This window comes from Indicator indicator, chromosome 5 (genome assembly GCF_027791375.1).
Source record: "Indicator indicator isolate 239-I01 chromosome 5, UM_Iind_1.1, whole genome shotgun sequence".
NCBI lineage: Eukaryota > Metazoa > Chordata > Aves > Piciformes > Indicatoridae > Indicator > Indicator indicator.
Window position 1 is genome coordinate 42,761,748 of NC_072014.1, and position 14,646 is coordinate 42,776,393.

At 71.0% G+C, this 14,646-nt stretch overlaps 1 protein-coding gene across 1 annotated transcript in view; it reads right to left on the reverse strand.

Moving 5' to 3' along the window:
- LOC128967228 (basic proline-rich protein-like) overlaps positions 1–14,210 on the reverse strand; it is a 17,859-nt gene extending 3,649 nt beyond the window's left edge. Inside the window, exons 1-2 of the mRNA XM_054381273.1 lie at positions 14,154–14,210; positions 5,092–6,774 (exon numbers count right to left, since the gene is read on the reverse strand). Coding sequence (XP_054237248.1) covers positions 5,092–6,774; positions 14,154–14,210 — 1,740 coding nt within the window. The remainder of the gene's footprint in view (positions 1–5,091; positions 6,775–14,153) is intronic.
- Positions 14,211–14,646: the final 436 nt, after the last annotated feature.

The window sequence follows — 14,646 nt, forward strand, 5'->3', positions numbered from 1 at the left end:
GGGGGGGGGGGGGGGGGGGGGGGGGGGGGGGGGGGGGGGGGGGGGGGGGGGGGGGGGGGGGGGGGGGGGGGGGGGGGGGGGGGGGGGGGGGGGGGGGGGGGGGGGGGGGGGGGGGGGGGGGGGGGGGGGGGGGGGGGGGGGGGGGGGGGGGGGGGGGGGGGGGGGGGGGGGGGGGGGGGGGGGGGGGGGGGGGGGGGGGGGGGGGGGGGGGGGGGGGGGGGGGGGGGGGGGGGGGGGGGGGGGGGGGGGGGGGGGGGGGGGGGGGGGGGGGGGGGGGGGGGGGGGGGGGGGGGGGGGGGGGGGGGGGGGGGGGGGGGGGGGGGGGGGGGGGGGGGGGGGGGGGGGGGGGGGGGGGGGGGGGGGGGGGGGGGGGGGGGGGGGGGGGGGGGGGGGGGGGGGGGGGGGGGGGGGGGGGGGGGGGGGGGGGGGGGGGGGGGGGGGGGGGGGGGGGGGGGGGGGGGGGGGGGGGGGGGGGGGGGGGGGGGGGGGGGGGGGGGGGGGGGGGGGGGGGGGGGGGGGGGGGGGGGGGGGGGGGGGGGGGGGGGGGGGGGGGGGGGGGGGGGGGGGGGGGGGGGGGGGGGGGGGGGGGGGGGGGGGGGGGGGGGGGGGGGGGGGGGGGGGGGGGGGGGGGGGGGGGGGGGGGGGGGGGGGGGGGGGGGGGGGGGGGGGGGGGGGGGGGGGGGGGGGGGGGGGGGGGGGGGGGGGGGGGGGGGGGGGGGGGGGGGGGGGGGGGGGGGGGGGGGGGGGGGGGGGGGGGGGGGGGGGGGGGGGGGGGGGGGGGGGGGGGGGGGGGGGGGGGGGGGGGGGGGGGGGGGGGGGGGGGGGGGGGGGGGGGGGGGGGGGGGGGGGGGGGGGGGGGGGGGGGGGGGGGGGGGGGGGGGGGGGGGGGGGGGGGGGGGGGGGGGGGGGGGGGGGGGGGGGGGGGGGGGGGGGGGGGGGGGGGGGGGGGGGGGGGGGGGGGGGGGGGGGGGGGGGGGGGGGGGGGGGGGGGGGGGGGGGGGGGGGGGGGGGGGGGGGGGGGGGGGGGGGGGGGGGGGGGGGGGGGGGGGGGGGGGGGGGGGGGGGGGGGGGGGGGGGGGGGGGGGGGGGGGGGGGGGGGGGGGGGGGGGGGGGGGGGGGGGGGGGGGGGGGGGGGGGGGGGGGGGGGGGGGGGGGGGGGGGGGGGGGGGGGGGGGGGGGGGGGGGGGGGGGGGGGGGGGGGGGGGGGGGGGGGGGGGGGGGGGGGGGGGGGGGGGGGGGGGGGGGGGGGGGGGGGGGGGGGGGGGGGGGGGGGGGGGGGGGGGGGGGGGGGGGGGGGGGGGGGGGGGGGGGGGGGGGGGGGGGGGGGGGGGGGGGGGGGGGGGGGGGGGGGGGGGGGGGGGGGGGGGGGGGGGGGGGGGGGGGGGGGGGGGGGGGGGGGGGGGGGGGGGGGGGGGGGGGGGGGGGGGGGGGGGGGGGGGGGGGGGGGGGGGGGGGGGGGGGGGGGGGGGGGGGGGGGGGGGGGGGGGGGGGGGGGGGGGGGGGGGGGGGGGGGGGGGGGGGGGGGGGGGGGGGGGGGGGGGGGGGGGGGGGGGGGGGGGGGGGGGGGGGGGGGGGGGGGGGGGGGGGGGGGGGGGGGGGGGGGGGGGGGGGGGGGGGGGGGGGGGGGGGGGGGGGGGGGGGGGGGGGGGGGGGGGGGGGGGGGGGGGGGGGGGGGGGGGGGGGGGGGGGGGGGGGGGGGGGGGGGGGGGGGGGGGGGGGGGGGGGGGGGGGGGGGGGGGGGGGGGGGGGGGGGGGGGGGGGGGGGGGGGGGGGGGGGGGGGGGGGGGGGGGGGGGGGGGGGGGGGGGGGGGGGGGGGGGGGGGGGGGGGGGGGGGGGGGGGGGGGGGGTGGGGGGGGGGGGGGGGGGGGGGGGGGGGGGGGGGGGGGGGGGGGGGGGGGGGGGGGGGGGGGGGGGGGGGGGGGGGGGGGGGGGGGGGGGGGGGGGGGGGGGGGGGGGGGGGGGGGGGGGGGGGGGGGGGGGGGGGGGGGGGGGGGGGGGGGGGGGGGGGGGGGGGGGGGGGGGGGGGGGGGGGGGGGGGGGGGGGGGGGGGGGGGGGGGGGGGGGGGGGGGGGGGGGGGGGGGGGGGGGGGGGGGGGGGGGGGGGGGGGGGGGGGGGGGGGGGGGGGGGGGGGGGGGGGGGGGGGGGGGGGGGGGGGGGGGGGGGGGGGGGGGGGGGGGGGGGGGGGGGGGGGGGGGGGGGGGGGGGGGGGGGGGGGGGGGGGGGGGGGGGGGGGGGGGGGGGGGGGGGGGGGGGGGGGGGGGGGGGGGGGGGGGGGGGGGGGGGGGGGGGGGGGGGGGGGGGGGGGGGGGGGGGGGGGGGGGGGGGGGGGGGGGGGGGGGGGGGGGGGGGGGGGGGGGGGGGGGGGGGGGGGGGGGGGGGGGGGGGGGGGGGGGGGGGGGGGGGGGGGGGGGGGGGGGGGGGGGGGGGGGGGGGGGGGGGGGGGGGGGGGGGGGGGGGGGGGGGGGGGGGGGGGGGGGGGGGGGGGGGGGGGGGGGGGGGGGGGGGGGGGGGGGGGGGGGGGGGGGGGGGGGGGGGGGGGGGGGGGGGGGGGGGGGGGGGGGGGGGGGGGGGGGGGGGGGGGGGGGGGGGGGGGGGGGGGGGGGGGGGGGGGGGGGGGGGGGGGGGGGGGGGGGGGGGGGGGGGGGGGGGGGGGGGGGGGGGGGGGGGGGGGGGGGGGGGGGGGGGGGGGGGGGGGGGGGGGGGGGGGGGGGGGGGGGGGGGGGGGGGGGGGGGGGGGGGGGGGGGGGGGGGGGGGGGGGGGGGGGGGGGGGGGGGGGGGGGGGGGGGGGGGGGGGGGGGGGGGGGGGGGGGGGGGGGGGGGGGGGGGGGGGGGGGGGGGGGGGGGGGGGGGGGGGGGGGGGGGGGGGGGGGGGGGGGGGGGGGGGGGGGGGGGGGGGGGGGGGGGGGGGGGGGGGGGGGGGGGGGGGGGGGGGGGGGGGGGGGGGGGGGGGGGGGGGGGGGGGGGGGGGGGGGGGGGGGGGGGGGGGGGGGGGGGGGGGGGGGGGGGGGGGGGGGGGGGGGGGGGGGGGGGGGGGGGGGGGGGGGGGGGGGGGGGGGGGGGGGGGGGGGGGGGGGGGGGGGGGGGGGGGGGGGGGGGGGGGGGGGGGGGGGGGGGGGGGGGGGGGGGGGGGGGGGGGGGGGGGGGGGGGGGGGGGGGGGGGGGGGGGGGGGGGGGGGGGGGGGGGGGGGGGGGGGGGGGGGGGGGGGGGGGGGGGGGGGGGGGGGGGGGGGGGGGGGGGGGGGGGGGGGGGGGGGGGGGGGGGGGGGGGGGGGGGGGGGGGGGGGGGGGGGGGGGGGGGGGGGGGGGGGGGGGGGGGGGGGGGGGGGGGGGGGGGGGGGGGGGGGGGGGGGGGGGGGGGGGGGGGGGGGGGGGGGGGGGGGGGGGGGGGGGGGGGGGGGGGGGGGGGGGGGGGGGGGGGGGGGGGGGGGGGGGGGGGGGGGGGGGGGGGGGGGGGGGGGGGGGGGGGGGGGGGGGGGGGGGGGGGGGGGGGGGGGGGGGGGGGGGGGGGGGGGGGGGGGGGGGGGGGGGGGGGGGGGGGGGGGGGGGGGGGGGGGGGGGGGGGGGGGGGGGGGGGGGGGGGGGGGGGGGGGGGGGGGGGGGGGGGGGGGGGGGGGGGGGGGGGGGGGGGGGGGGGGGGGGGGGGGGGGGGGGGGGGGGGGGGGGGGGGGGGGGGGGGGGGGGGGGGGGGGGGGGGGGGGGGGGGGGGGGGGGGGGGGGGGGGGGGGGGGGGGGGGGGGGGGGGGGGGGGGGGGGGGGGGGGGGGGGGGGGGGGGGGGGGGGGGGGGGGGGGGGGGGGGGGGGGGGGGGGGGGGGGGGGGGGGGGGGGGGGGGGGGGGGGGGGGGGGGGGGGGGGGGGGGGGGGGGGGGGGGGGGGGGGGGGGGGGGGGGGGGGGGGGGGGGGGGGGGGGGGGGGGGGGGGGGGGGGGGGGGGGGGGGGGGGGGGGGGGGGGGGGGGGGGGGGGGGGGGGGGGGGGGGGGGGGGGGGGGGGGGGGGGGGGGGGGGGGGGGGGGGGGGGGGGGGGGGGGGGGGGGGGGGGGGGGGGGGGGGGGGGGGGGGGGGGGGGGGGGGGGGGGGGGGGGGGGGGGGGGGGGGGGGGGGGGGGGGGGGGGGGGGGGGGGGGGGGGGGGGGGGGGGGGGGGGGGGGGGGGGGGGGGGGGGGGGGGGGGGGGGGGGGGGGGGGGGGGGGGGGGGGGGGGGGGGGGGGGGGGGGGGGGGGGGGGGGGGGGGGGGGGGGGGGGGGGGGGGGGGGGGGGGGGGGGGGGGGGGGGGGGGGGGGGGGGGGGGGGGGGGGGGGGGGGGGGGGGGGGGGGGGGGGGGGGGGGGGGGGGGGGGGGGGGGGGGGGGGGGGGGGGGGGGGGGGGGGGGGGGGGGGGGGGGGGGGGGGGGGGGGGGGGGGGGGGGGGGGGGGGGGGGGGGGGGGGGGGGGGGGGGGGGGGGGGGGGGGGGGGGGGGGGGGGGGGGGGGGGGGGGGGGGGGGGGGGGGGGGGGGGGGGGGGGGGGGGGGGGGGGGGGGGGGGGGGGGGGGGGGGGGGGGGGGGGGGGGGGGGGGGGGGGGGGGGGGGGGGGGGGGGGGGGGGGGGGGGGGGGGGGGGGGGGGGGGGGGGGGGGGGGGGGGGGGGGGGGGGGGGGGGGGGGGGGGGGGGGGGGGGGGGGGGGGGGGGGGGGGGGGGGGGGGGGGGGGGGGGGGGGGGGGGGGGGGGGGGGGGGGGGGGGGGGGGGGGGGGGGGGGGGGGGGGGGGGGGGGGGGGGGGGGGGGGGGGGGGGGGGGGGGGGGGGGGGGGGGGGGGGGGGGGGGGGGGGGGGGGGGGGGGGGGGGGGGGGGGGGGGGGGGGGGGGGGGGGGGGGGGGGGGGGGGGGGGGGGGGGGGGGGGGGGGGGGGGGGGGGGGGGGGGGGGGGGGGGGGGGGGGGGGGGGGGGGGGGGGGGGGGGGGGGGGGGGGGGGGGGGGGGGGGGGGGGGGGGGGGGGGGGGGGGGGGGGGGGGGGGGGGGGGGGGGGGGGGGGGGGGGGGGGGGGGGGGGGGGGGGGGGGGGGGGGGGGGGGGGGGGGGGGGGGGGGGGGGGGGGGGGGGGGGGGGGGGGGGGGGGGGGGGGGGGGGGGGGGGGGGGGGGGGGGGGGGGGGGGGGGGGGGGGGGGGGGGGGGGGGGGGGGGGGGGGGGGGGGGGGGGGGGGGGGGGGGGGGGGGGGGGGGGGGGGGGGGGGGGGGGGGGGGGGGGGGGGGGGGGGGGGGGGGGGGGGGGGGGGGGGGGGGGGGGGGGGGGGGGGGGGGGGGGGGGGGGGGGGGGGGGGGGGGGGGGGGGGGGGGGGGGGGGGGGGGGGGGGGGGGGGGGGGGGGGGGGGGGGGGGGGGGGGGGGGGGGGGGGGGGGGGGGGGGGGGGGGGGGGGGGGGGGGGGGGGGGGGGGGGGGGGGGGGGGGGGGGGGGGGGGGGGGGGGGGGGGGGGGGGGGGGGGGGGGGGGGGGGGGGGGGGGGGGGGGGGGGGGGGGGGGGGGGGGGGGGGGGGGGGGGGGGGGGGGGGGGGGGGGGGGGGGGGGGGGGGGGGGGGGGGGGGGGGGGGGGGGGGGGGGGGGGGGGGGGGGGGGGGGGGGGGGGGGGGGGGGGGGGGGGGGGGGGGGGGGGGGGGGGGGGGGGGGGGGGGGGGGGGGGGGGGGGGGGGGGGGGGGGGGGGGGGGGGGGGGGGGGGGGGGGGGGGGGGGGGGGGGGGGGGGGGGGGGGGGGGGGGGGGGGGGGGGGGGGGGGGGGGGGGGGGGGGGGGGGGGGGGGGGGGGGGGGGGGGGGGGGGGGGGGGGGGGGGGGGGGGGGGGGGGGGGGGGGGGGGGGGGGGGGGGGGGGGGGGGGGGGGGGGGGGGGGGGGGGGGGGGGGGGGGGGGGGGGGGGGGGGGGGGGGGGGGGGGGGGGGGGGGGGGGGGGGGGGGGGGGGGGGGGGGGGGGGGGGGGGGGGGGGGGGGGGGGGGGGGGGGGGGGGGGGGGGGGGGGGGGGGGGGGGGGGGGGGGGGGGGGGGGGGGGGGGGGGGGGGGGGGGGGGGGGGGGGGGGGGGGGGGGGGGGGGGGGGGGGGGGGGGGGGGGGGGGGGGGGGGGGGGGGGGGGGGGGGGGGGGGGGGGGGGGGGGGGGGGGGGGGGGGGGGGGGGGGGGGGGGGGGGGGGGGGGGGGGGGGGGGGGGGGGGGGGGGGGGGGGGGGGGGGGGGGGGGGGGGGGGGAGGACGGGGGGCGGGAAGGTGGGGGAGGTAGGTGGCGACGTGGAAGGGGCGGGCGTGGGGGCGTGGGGGGTGCAGGGGGGGGGGGAGGGGGGGCCGATGGGAGGCGGCGGACGGGACCGGGGGCAGGCGCGGGAAGAAGGGGTGGGGTGCCGGGGGGGGGGAGGAGGGGCGGGGACGGGGGCGGGTGGGGGAGGGGAGTGGGCGCAGGGCGACATCTAGGTCCGATGGGGTGGTATGAGCGGTGCCTGGGACGGGGCGCGGGTACGGGGCGGGACGGGGGGGGGGGGGCTTGTAGAGGGGCGGTGAGCCTCGAGGAGCGAAACGATGTGGCGGCGGGGTGACCAGGGGTGAGGGGGGCGTCGGGGTGACGGGACGGGCCGGGGGAGTGGCGGGAGGGGAGGTTGGTAAAGGGTTGGGGCGAACGGTGCGGGGGGCGTGCCGGGTGTACCGGCGGGGAGATCGTGGGAGGTCGGGCCGGTTGGCGCGTTGGGCCGGAGCGGATGGAAGGTCCTGGGGTGGGCGGTGACGGGGGCGGTGGGGAAGGGGGGGGGCGGCGCAGGGCGGCGGGGGGAGACTGGGGGTGGGGTTGGCGGGTGTTAGAAGGGAGGGGGCGTGTTGGTGGTACCGGAACCACTGTGGGATGTCCATGTATTTGAAAACTGCAAACAGCTTCATTTTTCCAAATAGGAAATGTATGGCTTTAGGCTAAGGAAACAAAAGCTCAGGCTTCCTTCATGGGCTGGTTCAAGGTTGGGGCACCTCAGTGGAAGCAGTCCCATGTGAAGGGCCAGGTCTAAGACCTCAATGTTTTCTACAAGCAACCTCTGTCTTATCTCTTCTTTAACATGCTGGATCTTGCTCAAAGAAAACTTCAGCTCACATATAGCAAGGAAGAACTTAAAATCATTCTGTGAAATACATGCATTAAGTACTTGGTAGGTTAAATATATCCCCAAAATATCAAATATTGGTATAAACTGAATTATGCAACACCTGAACGTTTCTGATAGCAGACACATGGCTTGAAGGCCAGATGGAGAGCAGTGACAAGTGGTGTCCCTCAGGGGAACCTCTGCTGTTTAATATTTTTATCAGTGACACAGAGGGATCCAGTGCACCATCAGCAGTGTGCAGATGACACCCAGCTGAGTGGTGCTGGTGATACACCAGAGGGACAGGATTGCATCCAGAGGGACCTGGACAGGCTGCAGAGTTGGTGCCCAGGTGAACCTCATGAGGTTCTACAAGAAGTGCAGGGTCCTGCACCTAGGCCAGAACAATCCTCACTAGCAACACAGACTGAGGGAGGAGCAGATAGAAAGCAGCCCTGCGGAGAAGGACCTGGGGGTGCTGGTGGATGAGAAGCTGGACAGGAGCAGGCAGTGTGAGCTTGCAGCACAGAAGGCAAATCACAGCCTGGGCTGCATCCAAAGCAGTGTTGCCAGCAGAGCCAGAGAGGTGATTCTGCCACTTTGCTCTGCTCTGCTGAGACCTCACCTGGAGCACTGTGTGCAGGTCTGGAGCCCTCAATATGGGAAGGACATGGACCTGATGGAGAGGGTCCGGAGGAGGGCCACAAATATGATCAGGGAGTTGGAGCAGCTCTGCTACGAGGCCAGGCTGAGGGAGCTGGGGGTGTTCAGCCTGGAGAAGAGAAGGCTCCAGGGAGACCTAAGAGCAGCTTGCTAGGACCTGAAGGGTGCTACAGGAAGGATGGAGAGAGACTGTTTGCAAAGGGCTGCAGGGGCAGGGACAGGACAAGGGACAATGGCTTCAAAGTAGAGAAGTTGTGCACCATGAAGGTGGTGGAACACTGGAACAGGTTGCCCAGGAAGGTGGTTGAAGCTCCTTCCCTGGAGATATTCAAAGTGAGGCTGGACAGGGCTCTGGGCAACCTGATCTGGTCGAGGATGTCCCTGCTGAGTGTGGGGAGCTTGATCTGGATGACCTTTGAACATCCCTTCCAGCTCAGACTATTCTATGAGTCTATATTTCTCAGTTCCCTGGCACAGAATTGTCACCTCGTGGCAGAAGAGCCACCTCTTGTTGCTGCCCACTGCCTTCAGTCCCAATTTGAGCCAAAACTGGGAGATCCAATTGTTATTATATCAACATGAGGAAAAAAAAAAAACAAAAAAAAAAAAACAACCAACCATTACTTGTTCCACATTCTAAGATAGCTCACAATTTACCTGTGAATTAAAAAAAAAAAAAAAGCAAAACCCTACACCAATTCTACCATCCATTGGCATGAAAATTGCTTATTGATTCCCAGAGAAGGCTAGGGATATTTTACATTAAATCACTGCAATAAAACTCAAGTTTATAGCACTGGGAACTTTTGTGAAGAGCTGTAAAAAGGAAGGAAATTAGTTTTATGATACAAAAAAAAAAAAAAAGATAAAATAGGTTTTAGAATATTTTTGGAGAGGAAAAAATAAAAAGCTGAAGTTTTGGGTTGCTTTAAATAAGGCTATTTCTATTTACTACTTATTATTATTTATTAAAAAAATAAAGACTTCTTTTCCCCTCTTCTAGCTCATTTCAATTCACACCAAGTCAATGCTTATCTGTATGGAAATGCAGATTTTTTTCCCCTCTCCTTCAGCAAGCAGAATCCTTTATAACAATGTAATCTATTAGATAAAATTATCACAAGGAACAACTCAGAGCAAAGCATAACTGTGTCTGTGTGGTAGCACAGGGAGAGGTCTCAACCTTTTTAATCATTTCCATTATTCTCTGCATCACAGAGCTGTGTGAGGGAGGGCAAGAGAGCCAGGAGGGGGCTGGCACTTGTGCACCAGCATTGGCTTCCCCTTATCAGTGCTGAATGGAAGCCAGAGCCCTGCCTTGACTCTGTGGAATTAGGAGTTAAGACAATTCACACACTAAAATGAAACACCTGCTAGATGAAAGCCAGAGGTGCCCCCAGCAGCAACCCTTCCCTGCTCTGCTGCTGCAAAATTTGTATTTCTGGTTCAGCCAAACACTTCAGCAGGCAGGCTGATTCCCTGAAGTCACCATAAATCAACATAAAAATACACAGCTTAGACTCAACTGCACAACTGCTTTGCTGGAACTAGACCTAAGGAGCTTCTCATAGGCCTGCTGATCCTGGTTTTGCTAGAACTAGAGCTTCTCCAAAGTCTGCTAATCCTGGTTTTGCTGGGACTAGACCTAGGGAGCTTCTTGGTGATCTGCTAATCCTGGTTTATCATACATGAAGCTTGCAATGCCAAGAGTGTGTCCAAGACACAAAGCTCCTATGCTGTCCCTCCAGTTCCTGCCTCAGAAAGGTTATGCTAGAATTTTATTTTAATAAAGTAAATATAGAATGAAGTAAAGTTTGCTGAGGATACCAAACTGGGGGTGGGGTGGGGGGAGGGGAGGGTAGCTGACACCTGTCAGGCTGTGCTGCCATCCAATGAGAGCTGGACAGGCTGAGAGCTGGGGGAAGGAGAATCTCATGAAGTTCAATAGGGACAGGTGCAGGGTTCTGCATCTGGGGAGGAATAACAGCAGGCACCACAACAGGGTGAGGACTGCCCTGCTGGAAAGCAGCTCCATGCAGAAAGACCTTGGAGTGCTGGGGGACAGCAAGTTCTGCATGGGACAGCAATGTGCCCTTGTGGCCAAGAGAGCCAATGGGATCCTGGGGTGCAGCAAGAAAAGTGTGGCCAGCAGGGCTGGGGAGGTTCTGCTCCCCCTCTGCTCTGCCCTGCTGAGACCACACCTGGAGAACTGTGTCCAGTTCTGGGCTCCCCAGTTCAAGAGAGACAGAGACCTGCTGGAGAGAGTCCAAGGGAGAGCCATGAGGATGATTTGGGGACTTGAGCATCTCCCCTATGGAGAGAGACTGAGAGCCCTGGGGCTGTTTAGTCTGGAGCAGAGAATGCTGAGAGGGGATCTGATCAATGTCTATCAATAGCTGAGGGGTGGGTGTCAAGTGGAGGGGGCCAAGCTCTTTTTGGTGTTGCACAGTAATAAGACAAGAAACAATGGATGCAAACCTGAACATAGAAGGTTTCACCTCAACACGTGGAGGAACTTCTTCACTGTGAGGGTGGCAGAGCCCTGGAGCAGGCAGCTCAGAGAGGTTGTGGAGTCTCCTTCTCTGGAGACTTTGCAAACCCAACTGGATGTGTTCCTGTGTCCTGCCCTGGGTGATCCTGCTCTGGCAGGGGATTGGACTGGATGATATCTGGAGAGAGGTCCCATCCAAGCTCTACCCTTCTCTGATTCTATGACAATGAGTTTTCTCCTGCATAAGCTGAAGAAGTTTCTATTAGACAGAGGTTTTGAGAGACAAAGCCCAGAAAATTTGTGCTACCTGACCCCTGTGCACAGGCTGCACATTCCTGGCAGGAAGCAAGTTTCACTTGACCTTGGAGGAAAACACTCCCAACAATTTAGAACCAAAGGCTCACCCATGTACATGTTTCCACCAGGTTTGTCTGTCTGTGGGCTCTCCACCATCCTTCTCTCATAGAATTTTGCAAAGAAGAAAGAAATGAGGCCACAACTTCACAGTCAGTTGCAAAACAAAAAGTTGGAGATAAACTTTTTGCAGCAGGGTTCATCTTTTCATTATGAAATTGCAGAGCCTGCTATAAAAGGATCCAAATACCACCTCATGACCACTATTAGCTTTTGCCAAAGACAAAAAATATATATAATGATTGCATTAATAAAGATGCTGGAGCTCTGGTCAGCATTTTAAATTGCCCCAGATTGTTGGATGTATTAACCCACCCTTGAAAATAAAATACCTGCCTGGAGAAATTCTCAATGCATTTCCCATTAAAAAAAATAAATCCCAGTTCAGCTGCTTGGAAATTGGTTGCATACATGATGAGCTAGTTCTGCAGTGTGCCAGGCTTAACCCCAGACTGTCCCCAGATATTCCCCTGCACTCCACTACAAGTGCCTGAAAACAGAGCTTATTACTGAAAATCCCAGAATGGCTCAGGTTGGAAGAGACCTCAGAGCTCATCTCCTCCAACCTCCCCACCATGCCCAGGGACATCTCTCAACCAGACTCAGCTGCTCAAGGTCTCATCCAACCTGGCCTGCAACACCCCCAGGCAGGAGGCAGCCACAGCCTCCCAGCAGCCTGTCTCACCACCCTCCTGCTGAAGAGCTTCTTCCTCAGCTCCACTCTAACCCTGCTCTGCCTCAGCTTCAAACCATTCCCCCTTGGCCTGTCTCTAGACACCCTCAGCAAAAGTCCCTCTGCAGCCTTCCTGCAGGATCCCTTCAGGTCCTGGCAGGCAGCTCTGAGGTCCCCCTGGAGCCTTCTCTTCTCCAGGCTGAACACCCCCAGCTCCCTCAGCCTGTGCTCACAGCAGAGCTGCTCCAGCCCTTGGATCATCTTTGTGGCCCCCTCTGGACTCATTCCAACAGTTCTGTGTCCTTCTGATGCTGAGGACACCAGAGCTGGAGGCAGGACTGGGGTGGGGTCTTCGCAAGAGCAGAGTCAACGGGATGAATCCACCTATGAAAGGCAGGGAGGTATCACAGTTTTACAACACCATAATTCTTATTCTTCTCAGGAGCTGATTGGAAAAACAGCTCACTGCAGGCTACCACAAACTGTCATTAGTCAATATCTAATTTTGTTCTGCATCACACATACAATATTTCTATTTGCAAGCTTCTCAGAGTGGTACTAAAATGGAGTATCCCCCAGGTAAGGGTCAGTCCTCCCTACCAAGCTCTCAGCTTCATTGCAGGCTTTTTCTAGTTCCTGCAGTGCAAAAGGATTAGAAACACCACCATTGGGATCTCTTATGTGTCTTCTTGCTACCAGTCTGAGGGATTTCACTTCTGGGGTAGTATCCTTTCTCCCCTAGAAGTTTATGTCTGTGAAAAGAAAGAAAGAAAAACCCAAGTATGTACAGCTAAAAGACCTCAGTGCTACAGCAAGCTCAGGAAGTCAGTCAGCAAAGACTGAGAGCTGACAACACTTGGTGCTGGTGCTAGCTCACTGCATAGCACAGGTTTCCTTCTCCTGTGGAACACCTCACCATGGAGCAAGTTCACCATGAGCCAGCAGTATGCCCTTGTGGCCAGGAAGACCAAGGGATTTCTGGGGTGCTTTAGGAAGAGTGTGACCAGCAGGTCAAGGGAGGTTCTTCTCCCTTTCACTCTGACCTAGTGAAGTCATACATGGAGTAGTGTGCTGAGTTCTGGCCTCCACAGCTCAAGAGAGACAAGGAACTACTGCAGAGAGTCCAACAGAGGTTGCAGAGATGAGGAGGGAACTGTAACATCTCTCTCAAAAGGGAAGGCTGAGACACCTGGGGCTGTTTAGCCTGGAGAAGAGGAAACTGAGAGGGGATCTGATCAATAGCTACAGGGTGGGGAGCAAGACAGTGAGGCCAGAGTATTATCAGTGGTGCCCAGCAACAGGACAAGAGGTAACGGGCACAAACTGGAATACAGCAAGTGCCACCTAAGCGTGAGGAAGAACTCCTTTGCTGTGAGGTTGATGGAGTCCTGGAGCAGAATGCCCAGAGAGGCTGTGGAGTCCTTCTCTGAAAAGTTTCAAACCCCACCTGGATGGTTTTCTGTGCAAGCTGCCAACCTGCTTTAGCAGATAAGGTTGGACTAGATGATCTCCAGAGGTCCCTTCCATATCTCTACTGCTCTGATTCTGGGGAGGGGCAGGTTCCCATCAGGAGCCAGCAATGACTCTGCATACAAAGCACCAGGGGCTCCATAGGGAAAGAAAATTTAAAGAGCTGGCAATAAAGAAGGAAATGGAGGAATTCTGGGAGCTTATTCCTGTGGCAACAGCCACATACATGTGCAGAAAAATGGAAGATGTTATCAATGCTTTAACTCCACCTCAGTAACAAGAGGTGTTCAGGTTTGGGAGGCTGACACCAGAGGCTGGATTACCTGAGAGTATGCTGTGAAAATCTCATTCTCTGCTCCACTCTTTCCTTTGACTTTAGCAGTACAAGTGTGATTAGCAGAGAACACAACCACCTGCATATCAACATGCTGCAATTATGCATAAAATTCATAAATGACCTCTGGCAGCTCAGAGCTGGATGAGGACTGAAGATGAGGAGTGCATGCCATTGGCCAAAAAAAACCAAAACAAAACAGTGCAAATCCTTCCCCATTTCCCTCAAACTGAAGGTTTTGGCCTTGCCATGGCAGAGAGAAAATTGAGCACATGGTTTTATAAAGGATAAGATCCTCTCTTGTCTTGCCCACATACTTGTAACACCTCTCTGGTGCCAGCACCAACAGTCATGTGGTTTAAAAATTATTTGCTTTCTTTTCCCTTTTTGTTGTTGTTTTGCTTGATTTCTTTGGTTGTGTTTTTTACCATCTCTCCTAATTTTCAGGCATGCCAGCTCCTGATTCAGCTCACTTCAGTTGAGCTGCTGGCTCACATGGGAAATGCTTAGATGTTTTGCACAGACAGAAGAACCATAGAATCCCAGCTTCGAAGGTACCTCAGGGATCATCTGGTCCAACCTTCCTTGGCAAAGGCACAGTCTGTACAGGAAAGATGAGGAGGGACTTTTTAGGGTGTTAGGTAGTGATAGGACTGGGGGGAATGGAGCAAAACTAGAAGAGGGGAGATTCAGATTGGATGTTAGGGAGAAGTTCTTCCCCATGAGGGTGGTGAGACATTGGCACAGGTTGCCCAGGGAAGTGGTGGAAGCCTCATCCCTGGAGGTTTTTGTGGCCAGGCTGGATGTGGCTTTGGGCAACCTGATCTAATGTGAGGTGTCCCTGCCTGTGGCAGGGGGCTTGGAAGTGGATGATCCTTGAGCTCCCTTCCAACCCTGACAATTCTATGATTCTAAGAGGGCCCAGCACCCCATCCAGCTGAGCCATGAAAGCATCCAGAGGTGGGGAATCTCCTACTTCCAGGAGAGGGGATGGCTGACTGAAGGAGGGGATGACACATTCAACACTAACACATACTTGGACCTGTATTAACTGGTTGGAGACTTGGATCTGAGGTAGCAGAGCTGTCCACATCATACGAGGATCTGTGCAATCTTTCATGTTGTACTTGTAACCACTGAGCAGAGTGCAAACATCACACAATGTCCTAAACCAAATCCCTTCTGTCTGAAAGGGGGAGGACAACTTGTTAGGTAAGATGAGAGCCTCTGCATTTCCCTCAGAACCAACCTTTGCAGCTCAGGCACAACGACCTGAAAAATCTTGTTTCCTTCTAGAGATGTGATACAAGTTCATCTGTTTAACTGCTGGGTGGCACAGAGAAAATCCCCAGGGCAGACCTATGACTGGAAGAGGCACTGTTGCCTTTTTAATCCAGGTTACCTACAAGAACCAAGGTGAGTCAACCCCCAGCTGAGGGTTAACTCATTTGTGGTGTTTCTTACAGCAGCTCACATGATTAATTGGCATGCTAGCAGCACTGCCATTAGTTGCAGTGTTGACTTCTGAG